This window comes from Ochotona curzoniae, unplaced genomic scaffold, assembly GCF_017591425.1.
Source record: "Ochotona curzoniae isolate NIBS_2020 unplaced genomic scaffold, NIBS_Ocur_1.0 contig_4105, whole genome shotgun sequence".
In the NCBI taxonomy this organism is placed as follows: Eukaryota; Metazoa; Chordata; class Mammalia; order Lagomorpha; family Ochotonidae; genus Ochotona; species Ochotona curzoniae.
In genome coordinates this window covers 3,484,339-3,504,792 of record NW_024466129.1, presented here as the reverse complement: position 1 = coordinate 3,504,792, position 20,454 = coordinate 3,484,339, and the positions used below count along the sequence as shown (strand labels likewise).

At 38.6% G+C, this 20,454-nt stretch overlaps 1 protein-coding gene and 1 long non-coding RNA gene across 3 annotated transcripts in view; both read left to right on the top strand.

The window, feature by feature from the left end:
- COP1 (COP1 E3 ubiquitin ligase) overlaps window positions 1–20,454 on the top strand; it is a 132,002-nt gene that overhangs the window by 72,194 nt on the left and 39,354 nt on the right. For both annotated transcript variants that reach the window (XM_040984307.1, XM_040984306.1), the window contains exons 12-14: window positions 16,874–17,017; window positions 18,669–18,777; window positions 19,125–19,206. In XM_040984307.1, coding sequence (XP_040840241.1) covers window positions 16,874–17,017; window positions 18,669–18,777; window positions 19,125–19,206 — 335 coding nt within the window. The remainder of the gene's footprint in view (window positions 1–16,873; window positions 17,018–18,668; window positions 18,778–19,124; window positions 19,207–20,454) is intronic.
- LOC121159306 lies at window positions 14,231–16,545 on the top strand. Its single transcript, XR_005884338.1, has 2 exons — window positions 14,231–16,315; window positions 16,388–16,545. It is a non-coding gene; the product is annotated as an uncharacterized LOC121159306 (long non-coding RNA).

Genomic DNA, 20,454 nt, shown 5'->3' with positions numbered 1-20,454 from the left:
AAATGTTAAAGCAAGATAGGTAATCTTGAATTTGGTGTGTGGCATCATTATATTGTAGAAGAAAAAATTATAACTGTAAAATCGCATGGAATGCAGTTGTTGGTTATATACTTCATTGACAGAAAACCCAGAATCTTAACCTTTTTTTTTTAGTCGGATAAATTTTGTTTGAAGATTTATTTTTATTGGAAAGTCAGATTTACAGAGAGAAGGAGAGACAGAAAAATCTTCCATTCATTGACTTACTCCTGAGGTGGCCACAAGTGCCAGAGCTGAGCCAATCCAAAGCCAGGAGGCAGGAATTTCTTCTGGGTATCCCTTGCAGGTGCCGGGTTTCTAACTTGGAGCATTCCTTTACTGCTTTCCTTGGCCACAAACGGGGAGCCTCGAACTGGTGCCCCCATGGAATCCTGAGGCGTGCAAGGTGCGGATCTAGCCACGCAGCCATCAGGCCAGGCCTGGAGTACATGTTTGCTTCATGAGATTCAGTTGTGTTTTGAAGTACGTTGGGTACTTGGTAGACAGCAAGCCGTGTGTAAGATGCTTTGTGCTATTTGTTACTTCTTCTGGCTTTTAAATGCATTTAAACAAATTTGGTGAAATAAGCTACAATTCTTATACTGTAGCAGAAATTTCTGTGGAAACTTCATACTCTTAGATCTGAAATGGGGCTGACTCTGTAGCGCAGGGCCTCATGAACTTGCTCACAAATGTGAAGCAGCGGGAATTGCAAGCACCCAAAATCAGCCTTTTTCATCAAAAGTAAATTCAATCTCCCCTTGAAAAATAATGACACTGGGTGAGAGGAGGAATCCAACATTTCCAGACCCCTCCATTCATGAGTTAACAGGCTAGCAGGGGAGGCAGACAAACACAAGTAAAAATAAAGAAGACAAAAAGAAGTATGGTACAGATAAACCAGATACTGAAAAGAGCCTTAATAACTCACCCTCTGTACTTATTAGGAACAGTAAGGGAAACTTCATGAAAGAGTTAGTACTGGGAAGGTGGTAGGATTTTTTACTTAAGGGGAAAAAGAAGAAATTCCGGACAAAGAAAACAGCCAGAGCAGAAGCCTGGGACAGGGAAGTATTCCTAAAGCTGCAGTTGGGGTGTAATAACTTCTATTCTGTATTGAAACATGTGGGGTGGGGCTATGGGGGTAAGGGGTTAACTGGGTCTGACAATATAGAAATATGGCAATCATAGTCTCTTATATTTCTGCTCAAAAGCAAATATGAGTAAAAATTACTTGTCCTGGCCATACATGAGTTATATTTGTGATCTCTGTGTGCAAAGTACCCTACATGGGTCTGATGGGAACTGGAACTGAGTACAGGGAGATAGTGTCAGAAGTGACGTGACTAGGAAAAAGCAGAAAGGAGTTCAGGAAAGCATCAATCTGCTGAATGTGGAAGATGGCTCAGGATCTGCGGGTTGGAGACTTCTTCAGCATTTCCCTCTTGTCTGCCTGTCCATTTACTGCTTCTTTTCTTGAGACCATATAACATAGCAGAAGCTTAAATTTTTTTTTTTAAGAACTTTTCCTCTTATGCTTATTTGGAGTTAGGACCATATAGCATCAATCCACAAGATGGCAGCATTTGTGTACTTGTTTTTCAGCCTTTGGATAACGGCAGATTATGGAAGTTAGTGGTTTACAGTAAAGCTCCTGTTGTTCCCAGACTAATAATAGCAATTAATGGAAAAGGAAGAAGATAACTTATTATACTCCTTTTACATTTTGCAGTCATGTGATATTTTACATTTGTTCTTTAAAAAAAATAATTCATTTTGGTTTTGATGATGTTTACATCATTGAGACAGATGCATGCCCATGTGGACCATAGATTGGGGTAAGGAGGGATGAGTGATGGAAGGGAGTGGATGAGACAACAGCCTCTGCTTTTTTTCTTCCTGTCTCTGGGGCAAGTGGGAAGAGGAGAGGAGAGGGTCCCTCCCGGCAGCCCAACACCTAACTACCCGGGAAAGGGGGATCGCCACCAGGTGTCATCCCAGGGTACCAGTGTGGAGCATGTCCTGAGGGTATTGCTTAAGTGGTTCCAATAGTTCGGAGATGCTCTTGATTTCATTGCTCCAAAGTTGAGGAAATTCTTCCAAGTTGTGTTTGCGGACAGTGTACCTTAGAGTCTCGATTTGCCTGCATACTTATTGTCAGAGATTGACTGGGAGGGTTGTCCAGTTTGCTCTCCCCTACGTGGTGCTAAACATCCCTATAGGTCTCCGTGATCGGCTGTCATGTTCTCCATGAGCATCTGGGCATGCCATCCGCTGCACAGGCTCAGCAACCGTGGCTGTATTTATACCAGAAAAATTAAATTACACCAAGAAAGGACCTTATTAGGTGCGATCATCAGTTGCCTATTCAGACACACGCACTCCACGATCCTGTGATTTTGTTTTTTTATATATATTTATTTATTTAAGGTGAATAAATGTCATGTATTTTGTATAGATTTAAAAGCGTAATGATACTTCCTACCCTACCCTCCTGCTGCCCGTGCTCCCACCCTTATATCTTCTTCCTTTCTAATTGTTGTAACTTTTAGAGTGATATGTTTCAGTTGTTTTTGGCTAATATGTGGAGGTGGGCACACCGGGCAGGGTCAAACAAACCTTAGCTGACCGGCAAGAGCAGAAACCAGGCTGGAGCACAGGTCATGCCAAGCTAGGCTATCACACTTACTGGTTTGTATGAGCCAGGGATGAGAGTAGACTGAGCAGGGCCAGGTTCTAGCACCCGCCAGTGAGTCAGGACTCGGGGCAGGATGGGTCAGGCCAGGCTGCAGTATTCAAAAACAAAGATCATGACAGGTGAGGGATTATGCCAAGCTGGGCCAGTTCACATCACTTGCTGGTAAATCCGTTCCCTTCCATTACTCAACCCTCCTTACCCTAATCTATGACCCACATGGGCATGCATCTGTCTCAACGATGTAAACATCATCAAAAACAAAATAAATTATTTTTTTAAAGAAGAACACCAGAATAAAGTGTGGATTGGACCAGGTTTAGTTGCAGTGCCAGTGCACATTAGTGCTCGAACAGGGTGCTGACTGGGCTGGGCTGGACTAGGTTGTAGCTCCCACCAATGTTGACTGGAATTAAGGGTTTGCTGGTCTGAGCCAGGTTACAGCACCCACTGGCAAATCTGCTGTTTGCCTAGTTGGCATAGGCTTCCTTGGGAGGATGGCTTTGAAGAAAATGATTTAAAAACATGTAAGTCTGTAGCCTTCTTTAGCCAGAACAGTGTTTACAGATTGGCTCTATAGTCACCTGTGCTTGTCCAGGTTTATGTTAGATGTAGCTACTATGCCAAGCACTGTAAGTACTGAAACTGTCAGAAGAGGAATGAAGTTCTGGGTGCTGGAGACATGAAAATTATCAGAGCGAGGATAGGAGATAATCTACCTGGCTAGATCATGAGACTCTGGACAGAAGTAAGACTGTTGGTCTTGATTAGAAAGGTGAACGCTTTGCTGGATCTTAGGAGGCCTGAAGGCTGTCGTGTAGATTGGTTAGCAGGGAGAGGGCTCCTCAGAGCTGTATAATCGTGTCTTAGAATGCAAGCTAGAAGAGTGTGTATGGCTGCTTGTCTGCTGAAGCATTGTTACCTGGCTCAGTGGCGGTGTATGTCTGCTTTCATTTCACTACCATACTGGTTTTGATCACCATAGCTTTGTAATAAACCTTGATATCAGGAAATATAACTGCTTCATTGTTTGTTATTCAGTATCCAAGTTATAGTGGCTGTTTAGAACAAGATTTTTTTAAAAACTTATTTCAGTGGTTTGAGGGATGAAAATAATTTCTTCTAGTGTTTTTGATAACTTAAACTTGAGATAGGCCTCTGATATATTAAATTTTTCTTGTTAATGTGAAATAATAGATACAGTTTTAAATATTCATAGTAAGATTTTTTTCTTGACTGAATTTTTGCTTCAAATTAGCTTTTTGTAGCATGAGGTAGTGTCTTTATATCACAGTTTGTTTTTTGTTGAAGCATACAGCAGTAGAATTAATGATTTGCTCTGATTACACTGGCTTCTTTGTGAATGAATGCAAGCAAGAACTGAAAAATTGCACGCATTTTCTAATTCAATTTCAAATGTAATGCCTACAAACTTTTTGCTTGTATATTGCTCTCTGTGTAATTTCATTTTCACATTTCAAAGAAAAAAATGTCCTCGTAGTTTTAAAATATTCATTTTGCTTTTCAACTTGTATTATCTACAGATGTTTTATTAGTCTTTAACTTTAGACATTAATTTTGGTTTGCTAAGCTCTCTAATAAATGCCATCCATCACCGCATACATAGTTAATGTGTTCAGAACAGCTGGTTTAGAACAGATGAAGAGTGCATGTGTAAATCAGTCTTAGTGAATGTAAGTTACGACTTGCTATAAATTTAAATGAGCGAAATCTAATGCTCAGTGTATTGACCCTAAAGGGCATCAAATTGTATTTTAATTTTAGCTGGTTTGAAGGGAATTACTATTAATGTATTTGTTCTAGCTGGTAGCCAGAGGGCATAACAAAGTAAATCTTTAGAAATCAGTTGTTTTAAAGTCAGACCTTATGGGGCTTTATGGAATTGAAAGCACAGTAAGCCAGTCCAGCTGATAGAAATAATTAATAAAAAGAGATGTGTATCTTAACAGGTATGCCTTGATTAGACGGTGTAATAAAATGATCATTATAATGAGTAAGTCAGGATTATTCCATGAATATTAAAAATACAAGGGTATTTTCTTGAGTTTTTTTTCTATACTCAATTAATTATTTGTATGCTTTTTATTTCAGCAAGAGGAATAACTTTGAAGATAAAAAATATGCTTTTAAGACAATTTAATGGGTTGAGTTGAAAGAGAAGAGTGGAGGCAAAAATAATTGTTCTCTGTTTCAAAATGAGAATCAGCAGGCATAGTTACTCCTTCATTTCTTTGGACAGAGAGAGGATCCCAGAAAACAAAATAAAGCAATCACAAGTTCAGAGGCTTTTCTAAAAATGCAGTGGAACCAATCTGTATCACAAAATGACAGATCTAGACATATGACAGCAAGTGTGTGGTTGGCGAATGCAAATAAGCTATTTGTCCTATCAAAGGGAAAATATTTTCATAGCTTACCATTTTTTTTTAAAGATTTATTTTTATTATGTTTTTATTGGAAAGGCAGATATACAGAGAGGAGAGACAGAGAGGAAGATCTTCCATCTGATGATTCACTCCCCAAGTGAGCATAACGGCCGATGCTGTGCTGATCCAAAGCCAGGAGCCTCTTCCGGGTCTCCCACGCGGGTGCAGGTTCCCAAAGCTTTGGGCCGTCCTCTACTGCTTTCCCGGTCCACAGGCAGGGAGCTGGATGGGAAGCGGGGCTGCCGGGATAGAACCGGCGCCCATATGGGATCCTGGGCGTGCAAGGCGAGGACCTTAACCACTTGCGCCACCTTGCCAGGCCCATAGCTTACCATTTTTTAAAGAATTATTATTTTTATTAATTTGGAAAGTCAGATGTACATAGAGGAGAAACAGAGAGGAAGATTTTTCATCCATTGATTCACTCTCCAACTGGCCACAATAGCCGGAACTGAGCTGATCCAAAGTCAGGAGCCAGGAGCTTCTTCCAGGTCTCTTACGTGGGTACAGGGTCTCCAGGATTTGGGCCGTCCTCAGCTGTTTCCCAGGCCAAGCAGGGAGCTGGAAGGGAAGTGAGGCTGCCAGGACACAAACCAGAACCCAAATGGGACCCCAGCACATGCAAGGCAAATTTAGCCACTAGGGTACCACACTGGGCCCACAGTTTATCACATGTAAATGGCAAGTCTGCTATATGGAAGAATTTTTAAAACTTAAAATTGCAGAAGCTGAAATAAGGGTTTAATTCTGGCTAGAAAGCTTCATTAAATCAATGTTTCTTATTTCAAACATACACACATACACATACACACAATACACTTTGTAATGATCAATAATCAGTCCATGGTAAAGTTGTAGTAGTTCTAAATAGCTTTATGCATTAAAAAATTGTGACAACTATATAATTATATAGGACTTTAGATCTGAGCACATTTTTGTTCTCATTTTATTTGAAAAGCTGAGTTACAGAAAAGAGAGAGAACATCTTCTGTCTACTGGTATACTCCTCAGATTGCTGCAGTGGCCATAGCTGAGCTGATCTGAAGACAGAGGCCAGGAGCTCCTTCCATGGCTACTGTTTAAATGCAGGAGCTCATGGACTTGAGCCATTCTGCTTGAGGAAGACTTGAGCCAGACCATAAACAAGGAGCTGGGTTAAAAGGGGGGCAGCCAGAACAAAAACCCACATGGGATGTGGGCGCTGCAGGCAGAGGAGGGGCTCAGCGTACTATTTCCGCAGTGCAGCTCCAACCATCTTCTTTTGAAGTGTGAGTTTAAACTGTAATTATATACCATACCTTGAGCTATAGAAAATAAAAGGGCTAGCATTCTCTGATCACAGTGCAGTATCATACAGCATTTATAACAAGCTTAAAAAATAGAAAAATCCTGCCACATGATCATGTAGAAGATATTTTGGGAACTGTAGGAGGAAAAAGTGGAAATGAAGCACTAGGATAAAGCTTTATAGATATACATATATAAAGCTATATATATATATGCTAAGGATAAAATTGCTAGTTTTCAGTAGTTATTGATGAAGAATGTATAAAAATAAATTAAGGAACACGATAAACCCAATTAAAGTAAAAGGGGCTTAGTAAGACACATGTAGAACTAGTATAAACATTTAAAACCAGAGACAAATTGTTAGACTCAGCTAGTAAAACTAGGAGAAATTACAGAATTAGAAATAGTAACAAGTTTGTTCAAGCCTTTTGTAAGTAATTTGGGGAATTTATATGAGAGAAATTACTTTCTTTGAAATATAAATGATTTGAACAAGTCCAAGAAGGCACCAGAAGTTCACACAGGCTAACTATAATAGCAAAATTAGCATAAAATTGTTGAGCCAAAGATAAAACAAGGAATAAACCTAACTGGACTGGAAATCTAAAAGAAAATTTACACAAATGGAAAGACACTGACCTACTTGAAAAAAACTAAACATCCTGAAAATGTCATTTTCCTTAAATGAATATAAGAATTGAATATGATTACAGTGAAAATAGTAAAATGGATGCATTTTAGGGTTTTGTTTCTTTAAAAAAAACTCAAGTGGTACTATATTTAAAGCTGTAGCTTGCGTATGAGAACTCTGAAGAAAAGGATTATTGAAGGAGTGCTAGTTCTGACAAGTTGTACAACATTATCATGTTATAATGAATCCATGATTAAAACTGTTAACATGCTGTGCCTGATTAAAATTATACATCAGAAAATATACACTCAAATTTTAATAGTCATTTAATACTTAAGATAAAAGCTATATTTTTAGGGCTGGTACCCTGGCATAACAGTTTAAATCTCCACCTGCAACATATGAGTGCGGGTTCAGCTCCCAGCTATTCCACTTCCGGATCTAGCTCCCTGGTAATGGCCTGGAAGCACATCTGCGGATGGTTCTAGTGCTCCAACTCCAGTTCTTGGCCCAGCTCTGGCAGTTACAGCCCTGTTTGGGGAATGAAACAGCCGATAAAGGACAACCCCCTCTCTGTCTTTCTCTTTCTAGGACTTTACCTTTCTAAAACTATTATTTGCAAACAAAAATGGGATGCCTGTGTAATGATGTAATTCCTATTTAAAGGGATAATAGAGAACAGTATGAAAAATTATACATTTTATCTGTTCTTTTTACATATTTTAAATAAGTTCCAGATGGATTGGATATTTAGTGTTTTAAGACTGACCTACAGAATACAAGTTTTTAAGATTATATGGAGAAAGAATGAAGCAGAAAAATATAACGTAAGCATGTACTAAGTTGAGACTGAGTAGGAAAAAGCCTTAGTAGACTTGAGTCACCGTGTATGGGAAGTAAGAAAGAATGATGTCATGTATGTGTTTATGTAGAGCATCGCTGAAGGGCCGGAGAGGTGACCATGGATTCTTGAGGAGGGATTTAATGAATAGCTCAGGGAGCTGGAATAAATGGAGGGATAATCAAGCACACTGTTTTAGAATCACATTCCCTTTTTTTGTAAGATAATGTTTGAAGTCATTAAACGATGTTGGACCAAGCATTGACAATCTGACTTTCATGCAGAATAAACTGTGAGACTGGAAATTCTAGTTTAGCAGCAGAATAGCTATACAAACAAGAAAAGCTTCATAATACAAACAAGGAAAACAGGTTTCAGTGAGAATAAGGCAGCTGGAAAGCTATGGTTTGAATGTTTCTGCCCTCTCCAAATTTTTGCAATGAAACTTCTTCAGTGTGAAGGTTTTGGAGATAGGACTGTTAGGGGAATTATGACATCACAGGGTAAAGCCCACATGAGTGGATGGAGGGATTCCTCACCTGTTGCACCTCCGATGGCCCTCTGTGAAATAGGAACTGGGCCCTTAAACCAATCTGTTGGCACCCTTATCTCAGATTTACAGTCTCCAAAAGTATAAGAAATAAATTTCTTTTGTTATAATTCCCCAGTTTGTGATATTCTGTTATAGGAGCCAGTATAGACCCAGAGTATGACCTTAGGAAGTGCTCATATCCTGAAATTTTTTAAGATTGGGCAGTAAGATTAATAAGATTTACTAGGGCCCAGTGCAGTGGCTTAGCGGCTAAAGTCCTCACCTTGATCGTACCCATAGGGGCGCCAGTTCTAATTCCCGGCAGCTCCACTTCCCATCCAGCTCCCTGCTTGTGGCCTTGGGAAAGCAGTCGAGGATGGGCCAACGCTTTGGGAACCTGCACCCGTGTGGGAGAACTGAAGGGGGTCCTGGCTCCTGGCTTTGGATCGGCATAACACCGGCTGTTGCACTCACTTGGGGAGTGACTCATCGAACGGAAGATTTTCCTCTCTGTCTGTCCTCCTCTCTGTATATCTGACTTGGTAATAAAAATAAATAAATCTTTAAAAAAATAGGATTTACTATTAGGTTATTATAAATTAATATGAGGAATGTTATTAATTATTGAAATAAAATAAAAATGTTTGGCAGGAACTTTCTAAAGTCAGGTTGGAACAGAGAGTGATGCCTGTTAGATTAAGATTGAAATTAGGGCTGTCAGTCATTCATGACACAGGAGTGTGGCTTGAGACACACCCACTTGATAATCGCAGTACATTCAGTAAAAGCCAGGAAGCAGGAACCAAGACTGTGGCTTAGGATGCCTCCTGTGAAACCAGCACCCATAGCAGTGTTGGTTCATGTTCCTCTGCTCCACTTCTATCCAGGTCTCTAGTAATGTGTCTGCAAAAGCAGTGAGAAGTGGCCCATGGACTTGGGTCCTACCAGGCCTGTAGGCGATCCAGGTTGAACCCAGCATTGCAGCTGTTTGAGGAGAGAACCAATATGAAAGTGAAGTTGAGGAAGAATTACCAAGACCTATCATGTATTTGCTAGAGAGGTAGCCTAAAGATTACTCCATTGAGAGAAAAGGTACTTGGAATCTATGTTGCCTATTGATATTCAAGGAGAGTAAGCATTCGGAGTTGAATGTCCCTCATTTGTGGATTTAGCAATATATAGTTGGCCTTTATATTTATTAACAGTTTCAGTGATAGATGTAAAAGTGTGATTTTGGGGGCCATCTGTATGCTGGCAGGTTAATCACCACCTTTGATCTCATGTTGAATGCTGTGTCAAATACCTGTACTCTGCATCCAGTCCAGCTCCTTGCCCTGTGCCTGAGAAGGCAGCAGAAAATGGCTCAAGTCGGGCCTGTCACACAAACGTGGGAGGTCCAGATGGAGTTGGCATCATCCTGGCTCAACCCACAGGCATTCAGCCATTTATGAAGTAAACCAACAATGAAAGATTCCCCCCCCCCCATCCTTATCTCGCTCTCTATGAAATAAACTTTTTTTAAAAAATAGGTTGATTGTAGTAGGTTAAAGCAAATGGGAAAGGGGTTGCAGTCAGTGTGTATGAATGGACTTGTGTTAGAAAGTTCACGGTAGAAGTAGGATCATTGCTGTCTTCAGCACGTGGTATTGCAAGCTACTCCTCTGCCTCCAACAGCAGCAACCCATGTGGGTGCCTGTTGGTGTCCCAGCTGCTCCACTTCAGATCCAACTACTTGCCTATAGCCTGGGAAAGCAGTAAACTATGGACCGAATACTTGGGCCCCTGCACCCATTAGGGAGACCAGAAAATAACTCCTGGCTTTAGATTGACTTAGTTCCAACCATAGCAACCATTTGGGAATGGATAGTTTGACTCTCCTTCTCTCTGTAAAAATATACCTTTCAAATAAAAGTAGATAACTCTTTAAAAGAAAAAATTACTCTGTTTTGCCCATGAGATACACGAAAAATATACTGGAAGACTTATGGGAAAGATCCAAGAGGAATGGGAAAGTTGGTGATATGAAAAAGAGGAGGGGGATTTAGGAGGCAGTGCTTACATAAGCAAAAAAGGGTAGAGTGTAGGGCACAAGTGGACACTGCCCTTGGAGCTTGGGTTGTTGATGCAGAGTGGCAAGTGAGGTGATAGAGCGTATTCACGTAGCTTGGTCTAATTGCTGTTACGTATTAGGAAAGGTTGTGGTTATGGGAGCGTAGGGACATTATCTTGTATTTTCAGTAAATTGAAGTGCAGAAAGATTGAGGATTATGAAGATGGGAATATGGAGAATTTAGAGCAAGAAAAGATGATTAACTTTGATGCTGGGTAGCGTTGCCTGAATTGAAGGTGGGACTAGAGAGTGCTGCTCCTCACACATGAACTGTTCCAGTTCAGAGGTGTCTAAGACGGGTGGTACAGATTATGGGAAACTTGCTCTAGCAGGCTTTACACAAAAGTGTCTGGGCTAAAACACATAGCCAGGACACTGCCTCCACCTGGGAGTTGTGTGACTATGAACTGTGTTTCGGCTTTAGGCGAGAGCTGCATTCCATTAAAAAAAAAAAAAGGAAGAAAAGACTACAAGCAAACAATGCTTAGTGAGAAAGTGAGGTTGTTAGTGGCCCTGCCTAGATGAGAGGAAGTGGATCTTTTAATGTTAAAAATCACATAATTTAAAAAAAAATTTACTTAACACTCATATTCTGGGTGTATTTAATGTACTCTTGCATGTGTGAGATAAGGCACATGGTGAGGAATGCTTATTTGTTTAACCTTAAAGGAGTAGAAATTAAATGTTCCTCACCCCCCCTTTTTTTAAGATTCATTTTATTTTTATTGGAAAGTCAGATACATAGAGAGAAGGAGAGACATGATTCACTCACCAAGTGGCCACAACAGCTGGAGCTGCACCGATCTGAAAGCAGGAGCCAGGAGCCTTGTCTGGGTCTCCCACGTGGGTGCGGGGTCCCAAGGCTTTGGGCTGTCCTCGACTGCTTTCCCAAGCCACAAGCAGAGAGCAGGATGAGAGGCGGGGCCACCTTGTTCCCAGCATCCATATGGAATCCTGGTGCTTGCAAGGCCAGGACTTTAGCTGCTAGGCTACTATGCTGGGCCTATATCCCACTGTTTTGTAATGATTAAATATTTTTACGCTACCCATGAGATAGAATTTTGCATAAGCATTAGGGGAAAATTAGATAAGTTCAGCATGTCTTGATATGAAGTGATTGTTAAGATACTGTTAAGCATCTAACTAGCAAGATATAAATTGCTGTGTATGATGTCATCCCACGTGTTTAATTGAAAGAATGTGGATATTTGTAAAGATACTCTACTGTTTTGCACAAACTGAACTTCTGTATGTGTTTCTTTTGCTGCTGGGGTGGGAGGGGCCTTACTTGGTAAGGTTCAAAAGGATGCTGACCTTTTCCTGTCCGTTGTCTATGTGAGATTTTTTAAAAGATAAATTCTAAGAAAGCATTCGGGTTGCCAAGTGTCTGCAGTTATGGCTGGGGTAGTAAATCAAAATTCGATCCCAGTTATGTTTTTGGAAGTTTGTTCTACTTTAGTCTTTAAAATGGATTAGAAAAGAGAAAAGCCAGGAGCCTCAATGAGGTTGCTGTGTGAGCCCTGGCTACCCTGAATGTTTTTACGTGCTTGGCTTGAGTTCTCACATGCTACCTTCTGGCCCCCTCTCTTTTTTTAACATCTTGGGTTTTCATCAGTGAGGTCAGCATCTGCCAAAAAGCAGGTGTTTGGGATACGTGATGGCTGAGAATATTCATGGATCAGCCTTTGGTTCCAGACGACCTCGGTAATCATTGACTCCTGAATTCATGTATCACATTTTTGTCTTGACCTTTTATTTATAATGTGTATACTCTGCTATTGATTGAAAGCCCTGTTTATGTCTGCCTGTAGTTTGAACTATAAGTTACTGCCATGGTATAGACTCAGGTTGTTATACGTTGATATTTTCTTTATGGTGCTCCACATGCATACTTGTCTGAAGACTGTCTTTAAACAGTGGCAACTAATCTTGAATAATGATAGCATATTTGCTAAAACTAGATTGCATCAATTTGAATTGATTTGATGTGATTAGATAAGTGCTTAAAACACTGTTTAATGTATACTATAATATTTAATATGGGTGTTTTAATTACTATTAATTAGTTTTGAAGAAATTCAGGAGAATAACATGAGTTCTTTATTGTCCATGTATTTGTATTCTTTAAAGATATGCTCATTTCTTTTTATTAAAATAGCCAGTGTTCTATGCCTGTATTTCTTTTCTTGGAAATGATATTTGCCTGCTTCTGGAAGCACACTGTCAGGGTGATGAATGCAGCCCTTTAGTAGTGCTCATCCCTGTATTTCCTTTTGATAAATTGGACTCTAATGCTCATAGAAATTAATCTACCTTATTTGTTAATAGGTTTCATATTCAGAATGATATGGGAATACTGACAAAATTCACCACTTGGGAATGTTGGCAGCTTTACATTGCCTGTGCCACACTGTGCAGGAGTGTACATTGATCAGCTATCCTGTGTGATCTGTTCCCTAGCTGCTTAATCACTTGACTGATGGCTCTATTGACAGAAAATACAGCCATTTTTCTACTGCTGAATTACAGTTTTCAACTGTGTAAATAAATCTCTGTAACAGCTGGAAGATTTGAAAGAGTAAAAGAGAAATACAATTTATTTCAATACTTAAAGTAACTTTCCGGTAGTATTTCCAAAAGAAGTATGCTTATGTATTGTAAAATTCAGTGGGAATTATCATTGCATAATTTTCTGTAAGCTCATTGTTTAATAATCGCTAATGACAGTATATGACACAGTGGGCTGTAGTAGCTAATGCTTCTTTACAACTCTTTTTAAGTTAATCACGTAAACAAACATTTCAGTTAATTTGATGACCTTTCTTTTGTTTTAGCATGTTAGTCACTGTTTACTTTTAGTATGGTTTTGGTGTACATTATCTGAATTCCTCATAAAAGCATCTGAAATGTTATGAAATGTAAGGCCATCCATTTAGCTAAGCTCTGCAAAGCTCCTCGTACTGTATTGCATGATTGTTTATACAGTCTTGTATTTGTGCTTGGGAACAGATATAATTACATCAGTAAGAGACACAGAAGCAGGAATATTGCAAGCATGTGGAACTTCTTAATCTTGAGTCTCAATGATATAGAGATACTTGTATTTAATTTTAGAAAAGTGTAGCTATTTGTGTTCTTTTCCCATTTAATAAAAATTTACTATAAATATTTATTCTTGATGCTTTTGCCTTCTTTTTCTGTTAAAATCTTGTTTTGAAGTTATAAATTTATTTTAAACAAATGTAATGAACAGGTTTCTATCATCTCAAAATATTAGAAATAAAATGAGAATGTAGGAAAATAATAACAGATGAGATAAAAATAAAAAGTTAATTTTCAGTGTGAGAATTAAGAGTCATAATTTCAATTCCTTTGCCAAGTAGGGTTTTTATTTAGGTGTCAATATATTATTTTCAAGATTTTATTTATTTTTAGTGGAAAGGCAAATATACAGAGAGGAGGAGAGACAAAGGTAGATTTTCCATTTGTTGATTCACCCCTCAAGCAGCAGCAACAGCTGGAGCTGAGCAGATCCAAAGCCAGGAGCCAGGAGCCTCCTCCGGGTCTTCCACATGGGTGCAGGGTCCCAAGGCTTTGGGCTGTCCTCGACTGCTTTCCCAGGCCACAAGCAGGGAGCTAGATGGGAAGCGGCACTGCCGGAATTAGAATCAGTGCCCGTGTGGGATCCAAGCGTGTGGAAAGCGAGGACTTTAACCAATAGGTTACTATGCCAGGCCCTAGGTATCAATTTCTGACTTACTGTGTCTCTGAACTTATTTTAATACGTTAGTATTTAAACCTTTTAATATCTTTTTAAAACCTTTTAATGTTTAATAGCTTGGTAATGACATGTTTTTTAGTGGTAAAGTTTTTTTTTTTTTTTAAGAATAATTTATTGTATTTACAAAAGTGGAGATGAAGAGAGATCCTCACCCACTGTTTCACTCCTCAAATAGTTGCAATGGTCAGAGCTGAACTGATCCAAAGCTGGGAGCCAGGAGCTTCTTCCTGATCTCCCACATGGGTGCAGGGGCCCAAGGCCTTCAGCCCTTCTCTGCTCGCTCCCAGGGCTTTAGCAAGGAGCTGGATCAGAAGTGGAACAGTGGATTCAACCTGCTACCACCCGTAGGGGATGCTGCTGCTGCAGGCTGAGGTTAGTTGGCTAAGCCGCCATGCCAGCCCGATGGCGACAGTATTCTTGTACAGCAATCACAATTGTGTCAATTTTGTTCAGCCATGATATTTGTAGAGGGAGGAAGGTATTCCGGAAGCAGAGTATTTTTGGTTCTCACATAAATCCTCAGCTATACCAAATCTTTCTTTCTCAATATTTCCATGACAGTGTTTGTATTCTTTCCATATACACTAATATTTGTGATTTTTGCTGGATACAACACTATTTTAATTACAGAGCTTGAGGTATAAATTTAGTTGAAATAGATGAATGCTTAATATCAGTATAATCAAGTAGCTTTGGAATCCACAATATAATCATTAGTAGCGGAGGCAGCAGTTCAGTTAAGATTAAATACAAATAACTCCCTTGCATTGCTATTTAGTCATATTTTATTGGACAGAATGTTTACTGAATTAAAGATACCTAGTGACATTTAACTGAGGGAAATTTTGAAACATTAAATAAAAGAAATAATTTGAAGCTGTAATGAAAGCATCTCGATCAATGCATGAAAGATAGCTTGAATCTGAACTGCTTCTCCTTAGCCAGCGGCAGCAGCAGAGTAGCAGGCTTCTAAGTTATCGATTACTCAGTAACTGTGCTGTGAGAGAATATTACTGATAGTCCATAAAGAAGAGCGTGCTATATAGATGTACGTATTTAATGAACATTTCATACTTCTGTTTGCAGAGTACCAGCTACTTGCCGGGTGGCGGGGAAGACATTCAATAGAGTTATTAAATCTTTAAACTTTAAGCCTTCAAATTTTGAGATTTACATAAGAGTTTCAAGTGTGATACAGAAAAGTAATTATAAACATCAACTCTTAGCCTAGATTACCTCATATTTTAATATCATCTCAGCAACTGCATAGTGATTAACTTTGGGCCCATTATTTTTCCTCTAATCCATTTTTTCCTCATCTGCAAAATGTGAGTACTGATCATACCCGCCTCTTGTGGTGGTTTTAAAAATCAGATGATGCACATTGTTTTGGTCGATGAAAGTTGCCATGTAATTAGTCATTGATCTGTGAGACTTCATGTGTTTTTTAGCCCTCAGCCAAGCCTCTGGAAAGAATACTTACCTCATATCAGGAAATGGTGTGTGTGGCGCAGTTGTAACAGAGCCAGCACTCCCAGAGCAGAGGCGCAGCAGGTGCTGGCTCAAGGAAGCAGGAAAGTCTCCTGACTTTAACCTGGCCTTCATCAGTGGACAGGAGATCTCTCTGTCACACTGTTTCGAATAATCTTTGCAAAAAATATATGATAATTTATTTAAAATTGCTTCAGTTATTCTGATTAGATTCCTAGCTAGTTGTCAACAACTTTGTTGAGGTTATATGTTCTATAAAGTGTAACATTTTGTGCTTTGCTCTGAAGTATCAATATTTAAATTTGCATGAAACCGGTCACAGAGTGATGTGTTCTTTAAGCATGTAAAAAAAAAAAGAGGGAGATTTTAAAACCATGTCTGTGTATGATACACAGAATATGCATAGGATTGTGGATTTGTAAGAAAGTAAAGGCGCTGTGCTGGTTCCGTCCTTTTGCGCATGTGTCTGTCATCAGCAGGTCGTTCCAGTGCAGCAGCTTATGGGCGCTGTGCTGGTTCCGTCCTTTTGCGCATGTGTCTGTCATCAGCAGGTCGTTCCAGTGCAGCAGCTTATGTGCTCATCTTATCGGTGAACGGTAGACATGGTGCAGCTCTGTCAGCTTCACAAAATGCTAGGGAGAAAAGTAACTAAAACTTGTTCTTAAAGACTAATTGTAGTTTTCTTTTAACATGTTTTTAATATGCCAAGCAGCTCAACCCACTACATTTTTCCTCACTACATTGTAACATGTTGCTAATTTGAGTTGAAAGCCATGTCAGGTGTCTGGGAACAAAGATGCATCTGCAAGGACAGCAGTCTAGGTCTGCACAATGCTTCATTGCTTGTAATTTGCTCTATCTTAATGAGTTAATCTTGAGATGAGGCCTAGGAAAATTTAAGGAGATAATAAATCTCTATTCCTTATAAACAAACCCACTTGAGAAGCAGAAAAGATTGACTTTCTGAAATGTTGTCATTGTAAATGTAGTGGATGAAACGTGTTACTAAAATGATGCATACTTTTGCTTCCCCTTAGTATTGAATTTGACCGAGATTGTGACTATTTTGCAATTGCTGGAGTTACAAAGAAAATTAAAGTCTATGAATATGGCACAGTCATCCAGGACGCCGTGGATATTCATTATCCTGAGAATGAAATGACCTGCAATTCCAAAATCAGGTATTACAGCACCATTTTGGCATGTTGGCAGAGTGTAAATAACAATTGTTGGATATATAGCTTGCATGAGATTACTTTCCTGGGAGACTCCTATTCATAATGGACTCCACACATGACTATGTATGTGCATAATATATTACTGATTTTAAGTAGGTGTTTTCCTTAAGGATATGAGCACTTTTTCCACTGTAGGTTTAGCACTGTTTTTCTAATTTCCAAATTAGACTTCACATAGCCTTTTGTGTAGTCTTCCAGATAGTCAGATGAGAGTCATTGTTGAAAATATCTGCCACTACATTATTGAATGAAGAATTATTGTAACCTACAAATAGTGTCTGAAAGTAAAAAATTTTTTCCACAGCATAAATGTGTTTCTAATTATCATAATATTTCTAATTCTAAAGAATTAACAGTAGTCTTGTTTTTCATTGGAGGAATAATCTTCAGGTTTTTCTAAGAATAAGGAATAATATAAGAAACTTGCCTGAAAGTACTTTGATTTGGAATTTCGAATATTTTCCAAATTCATCTCTATACTGTCTTATCTTGATGAATAACACCTCCTCTTATATGATAGACTGGATGTGTTTAGATTTGTGGAATATCTGCATGTATATAAAATGAGATGTCTTAAAAATAGGACCCAAATCTTAACACAGACTTTACTGGTCTGTCATATACATGAATCATGCCTAGCCTAAACGTCATCTAGAATATTTTTTGTTTATACATGAAATAAAATGTGCATCGGATCAAGATGTATGTGACGTCATGCTACTGCTCAAAAAGTTTTAAGATTTTGAGACAGTTTGAATTTCACATTTTTGAACTAGCAGTGTTCAATCTGCTATGTATGCATGTGTGTATGATTGAATCAACTTAATATGGCCAATATTATGACCTCTTTATAATTTAGTTGTTATAGCATTCCTTTTTGTTTTCTAATTCATTCATAAAAGTCTTGAGCTCTGATCATTTGTGACCGTGCACATTGATTCTCTGGCACATATCATTGAGATTGTTAGGCCTTGTGTCCTATGTGGAGGCAACAAAGGATAGATATCAAATAGTCATTAAATTTTTGTGTGTCAGGCACTCTTTATGAGCTTTGCACTAGCAGACCTGTAAGATAGTTAAAATTATTGCCCGTCTGCACTTGAAAATAATGGAGACCATGAATGTCGGAAGTTTGATTCTGTTTGATGTCCTTGTCATATGAAACATTAGTCAAAAGCTGCTTTATGTAAATGCAGAAGTTTAGTTACACTGTGTGTTTAGTTCATATGAACTGATTGAGCTAGATCCCTCCAGGAGCTTCAGCATGAGGAGTCTTCCTGTGCCATGCCATACGTGGAGCCCTCGGGGCCTTTGTCATCAATAAAAATGGACACACTTTCCTCAGGTGTCTGAGCGCTCTAGGCACAGCTCTGGGTTCATGGTTGTTTTAGAGCTAATAGAATAAATCACTAATTTCAGTTATAAACGCCAAGAGTTATTACTAATTTTCAATCTGGATGTGCTGTGGGCAGAGTAATGATTAGGGACTGATGTACACCACTTTAAAAAGAGTGCTAATCTTTTTAAATGCATTGAATCTTTATTTCCCATTGTTACATAACCTATAATGAAATACGTTTTAACTTTCTTTTAGCTGTATCAGTTGGAGTAGTTACCATAAGAACCTGTTAGCTAGCAGTGATTATGAAGGCACGGTTATTCTGTGGGATGGATTCACAGGCCAGAGGTCCAAAGTCTATCAGGTAAATAATAACAGTTTTATATATTTATTTATCCTTAAAACTTGTCAAGCTTCCCTGTCGGTCATGCCACTGTTCAGTACTCTTTACACCTGTGTAATGCCTAGTTGATACTAAATACTCTTCTGAAACGTTTCTTCAGACTGTGTTTATAGAATGTATCAAATGAGTTTCTAAAAGCAATAATTTTAGTAAATTCATATGTATGCTAAAGTTTTAATTATTCTTCCTCAATGTTTTAATGTACTTCTCCTTTGTTTTCTGAAGCTGTTGTGCTTCACTCCCTCCATGGTATTAGTACTTGCTGGTTCTTGTAAGCTGTCCTCTAAGTGTGCTCTCTTTGTGCCCAGGAGCATGAGAAGCGCTGCTGGAGCGTCGACTTTAACCTGATGGATCCTAAGCTCTTGGCTTCCGGCTCGGATGACGCCAAAGGTACCGTGCGCCATTTCTGTTCAACTCTTGGTCAGCTCTCAATTCAGTTTTTCTTGTCCTTTTGAGTTGAAGGAATTATGCCAGTGCACACTCATTTTTATTTAACTTGTCTCCTTCACTTGATGATGGACAGGCTACTTGTGTGTAGAATTTCTTGGGGACAGTTAGCAAGTGGCTCATCTCTGGCTTCCTTCTGTTAGAGCAGGCTTCTACCAAAGTTCCTTTCCAAATGCAGCCTTGCATGATGTTTGCTATGTAGAATTTTAATTGTCTATCTCAAAGTAAAGTTTTTTATCTTAATTGTTTAAATAACTGTTTACTGTACTGCTCAAAGCACATCATTCTCATCTAAAAATAGCAAAAAAAAAAAGGTTAAATATTGCTATTTGAAATTTCTATTGTCTTAATGAATATCTTAGTTTTCTCTGAGAGGTATAATGGATGTTACAGCTTTTGGGTAAAGAGCGCAAAAATTAGTTTCTTCTTAGAGACTCTGTATAATACAGGATTTTTGTATCGTAAAAGTAGTATTTCTTTGAACAATTGTAATTTTTATTTCCTGCCTTTTTAAAAGATTATTGCTTCTGAAAGTGATCGTAATATTTTATTGTTACTCCATTCCTTAATACTGGTTTTCACCTTCAAATGTGTGTTTGGAAAGAACGTCTTAAAACACCTGAAGAACATTTCTTGTAGCATCATTGCCTCAGTCTTATTGGCGTGGCGTTCTAATGGGAAGTTGCGTTATGTGGAAAGATAGCAAGCGAGATTTTTGTTGTTATTGTTACTGTTCTTGAAATCTTGAATATATGTGTATTCCAATGTGTATCCTAATTCTGATCTAAAAATCATGTTATATTTACTCTGGTACCTTTGTTGAAGAGCAGCCTTTATTCTACTGCTTTCAGTTCCGATCTACTATTATTAATGAGTTTTCTTCTCCATAATTGAAATTACAACATGTACCACTAGAACAGATAATCAGATTTAAAAGCAAAAGTTTGATAGCTAGCTAAATAGTTGCAGAATATGTTACTTTAGGTGTACTTGAGTCATGTAGTAAATACCTACATAACATTTTGAAATAATGATCTTGACTGAAAGCTCAAAACCAGCTTCTCAGCCCTCCCATAGATGCTTATACTCTAACAATACCATGGCCGTGTGATGGATATTACTTTTGCCATTGCATACTCAACATATACTTTTGAAATTCCTGTAACAGACATGTGTCATGAATATACCTGC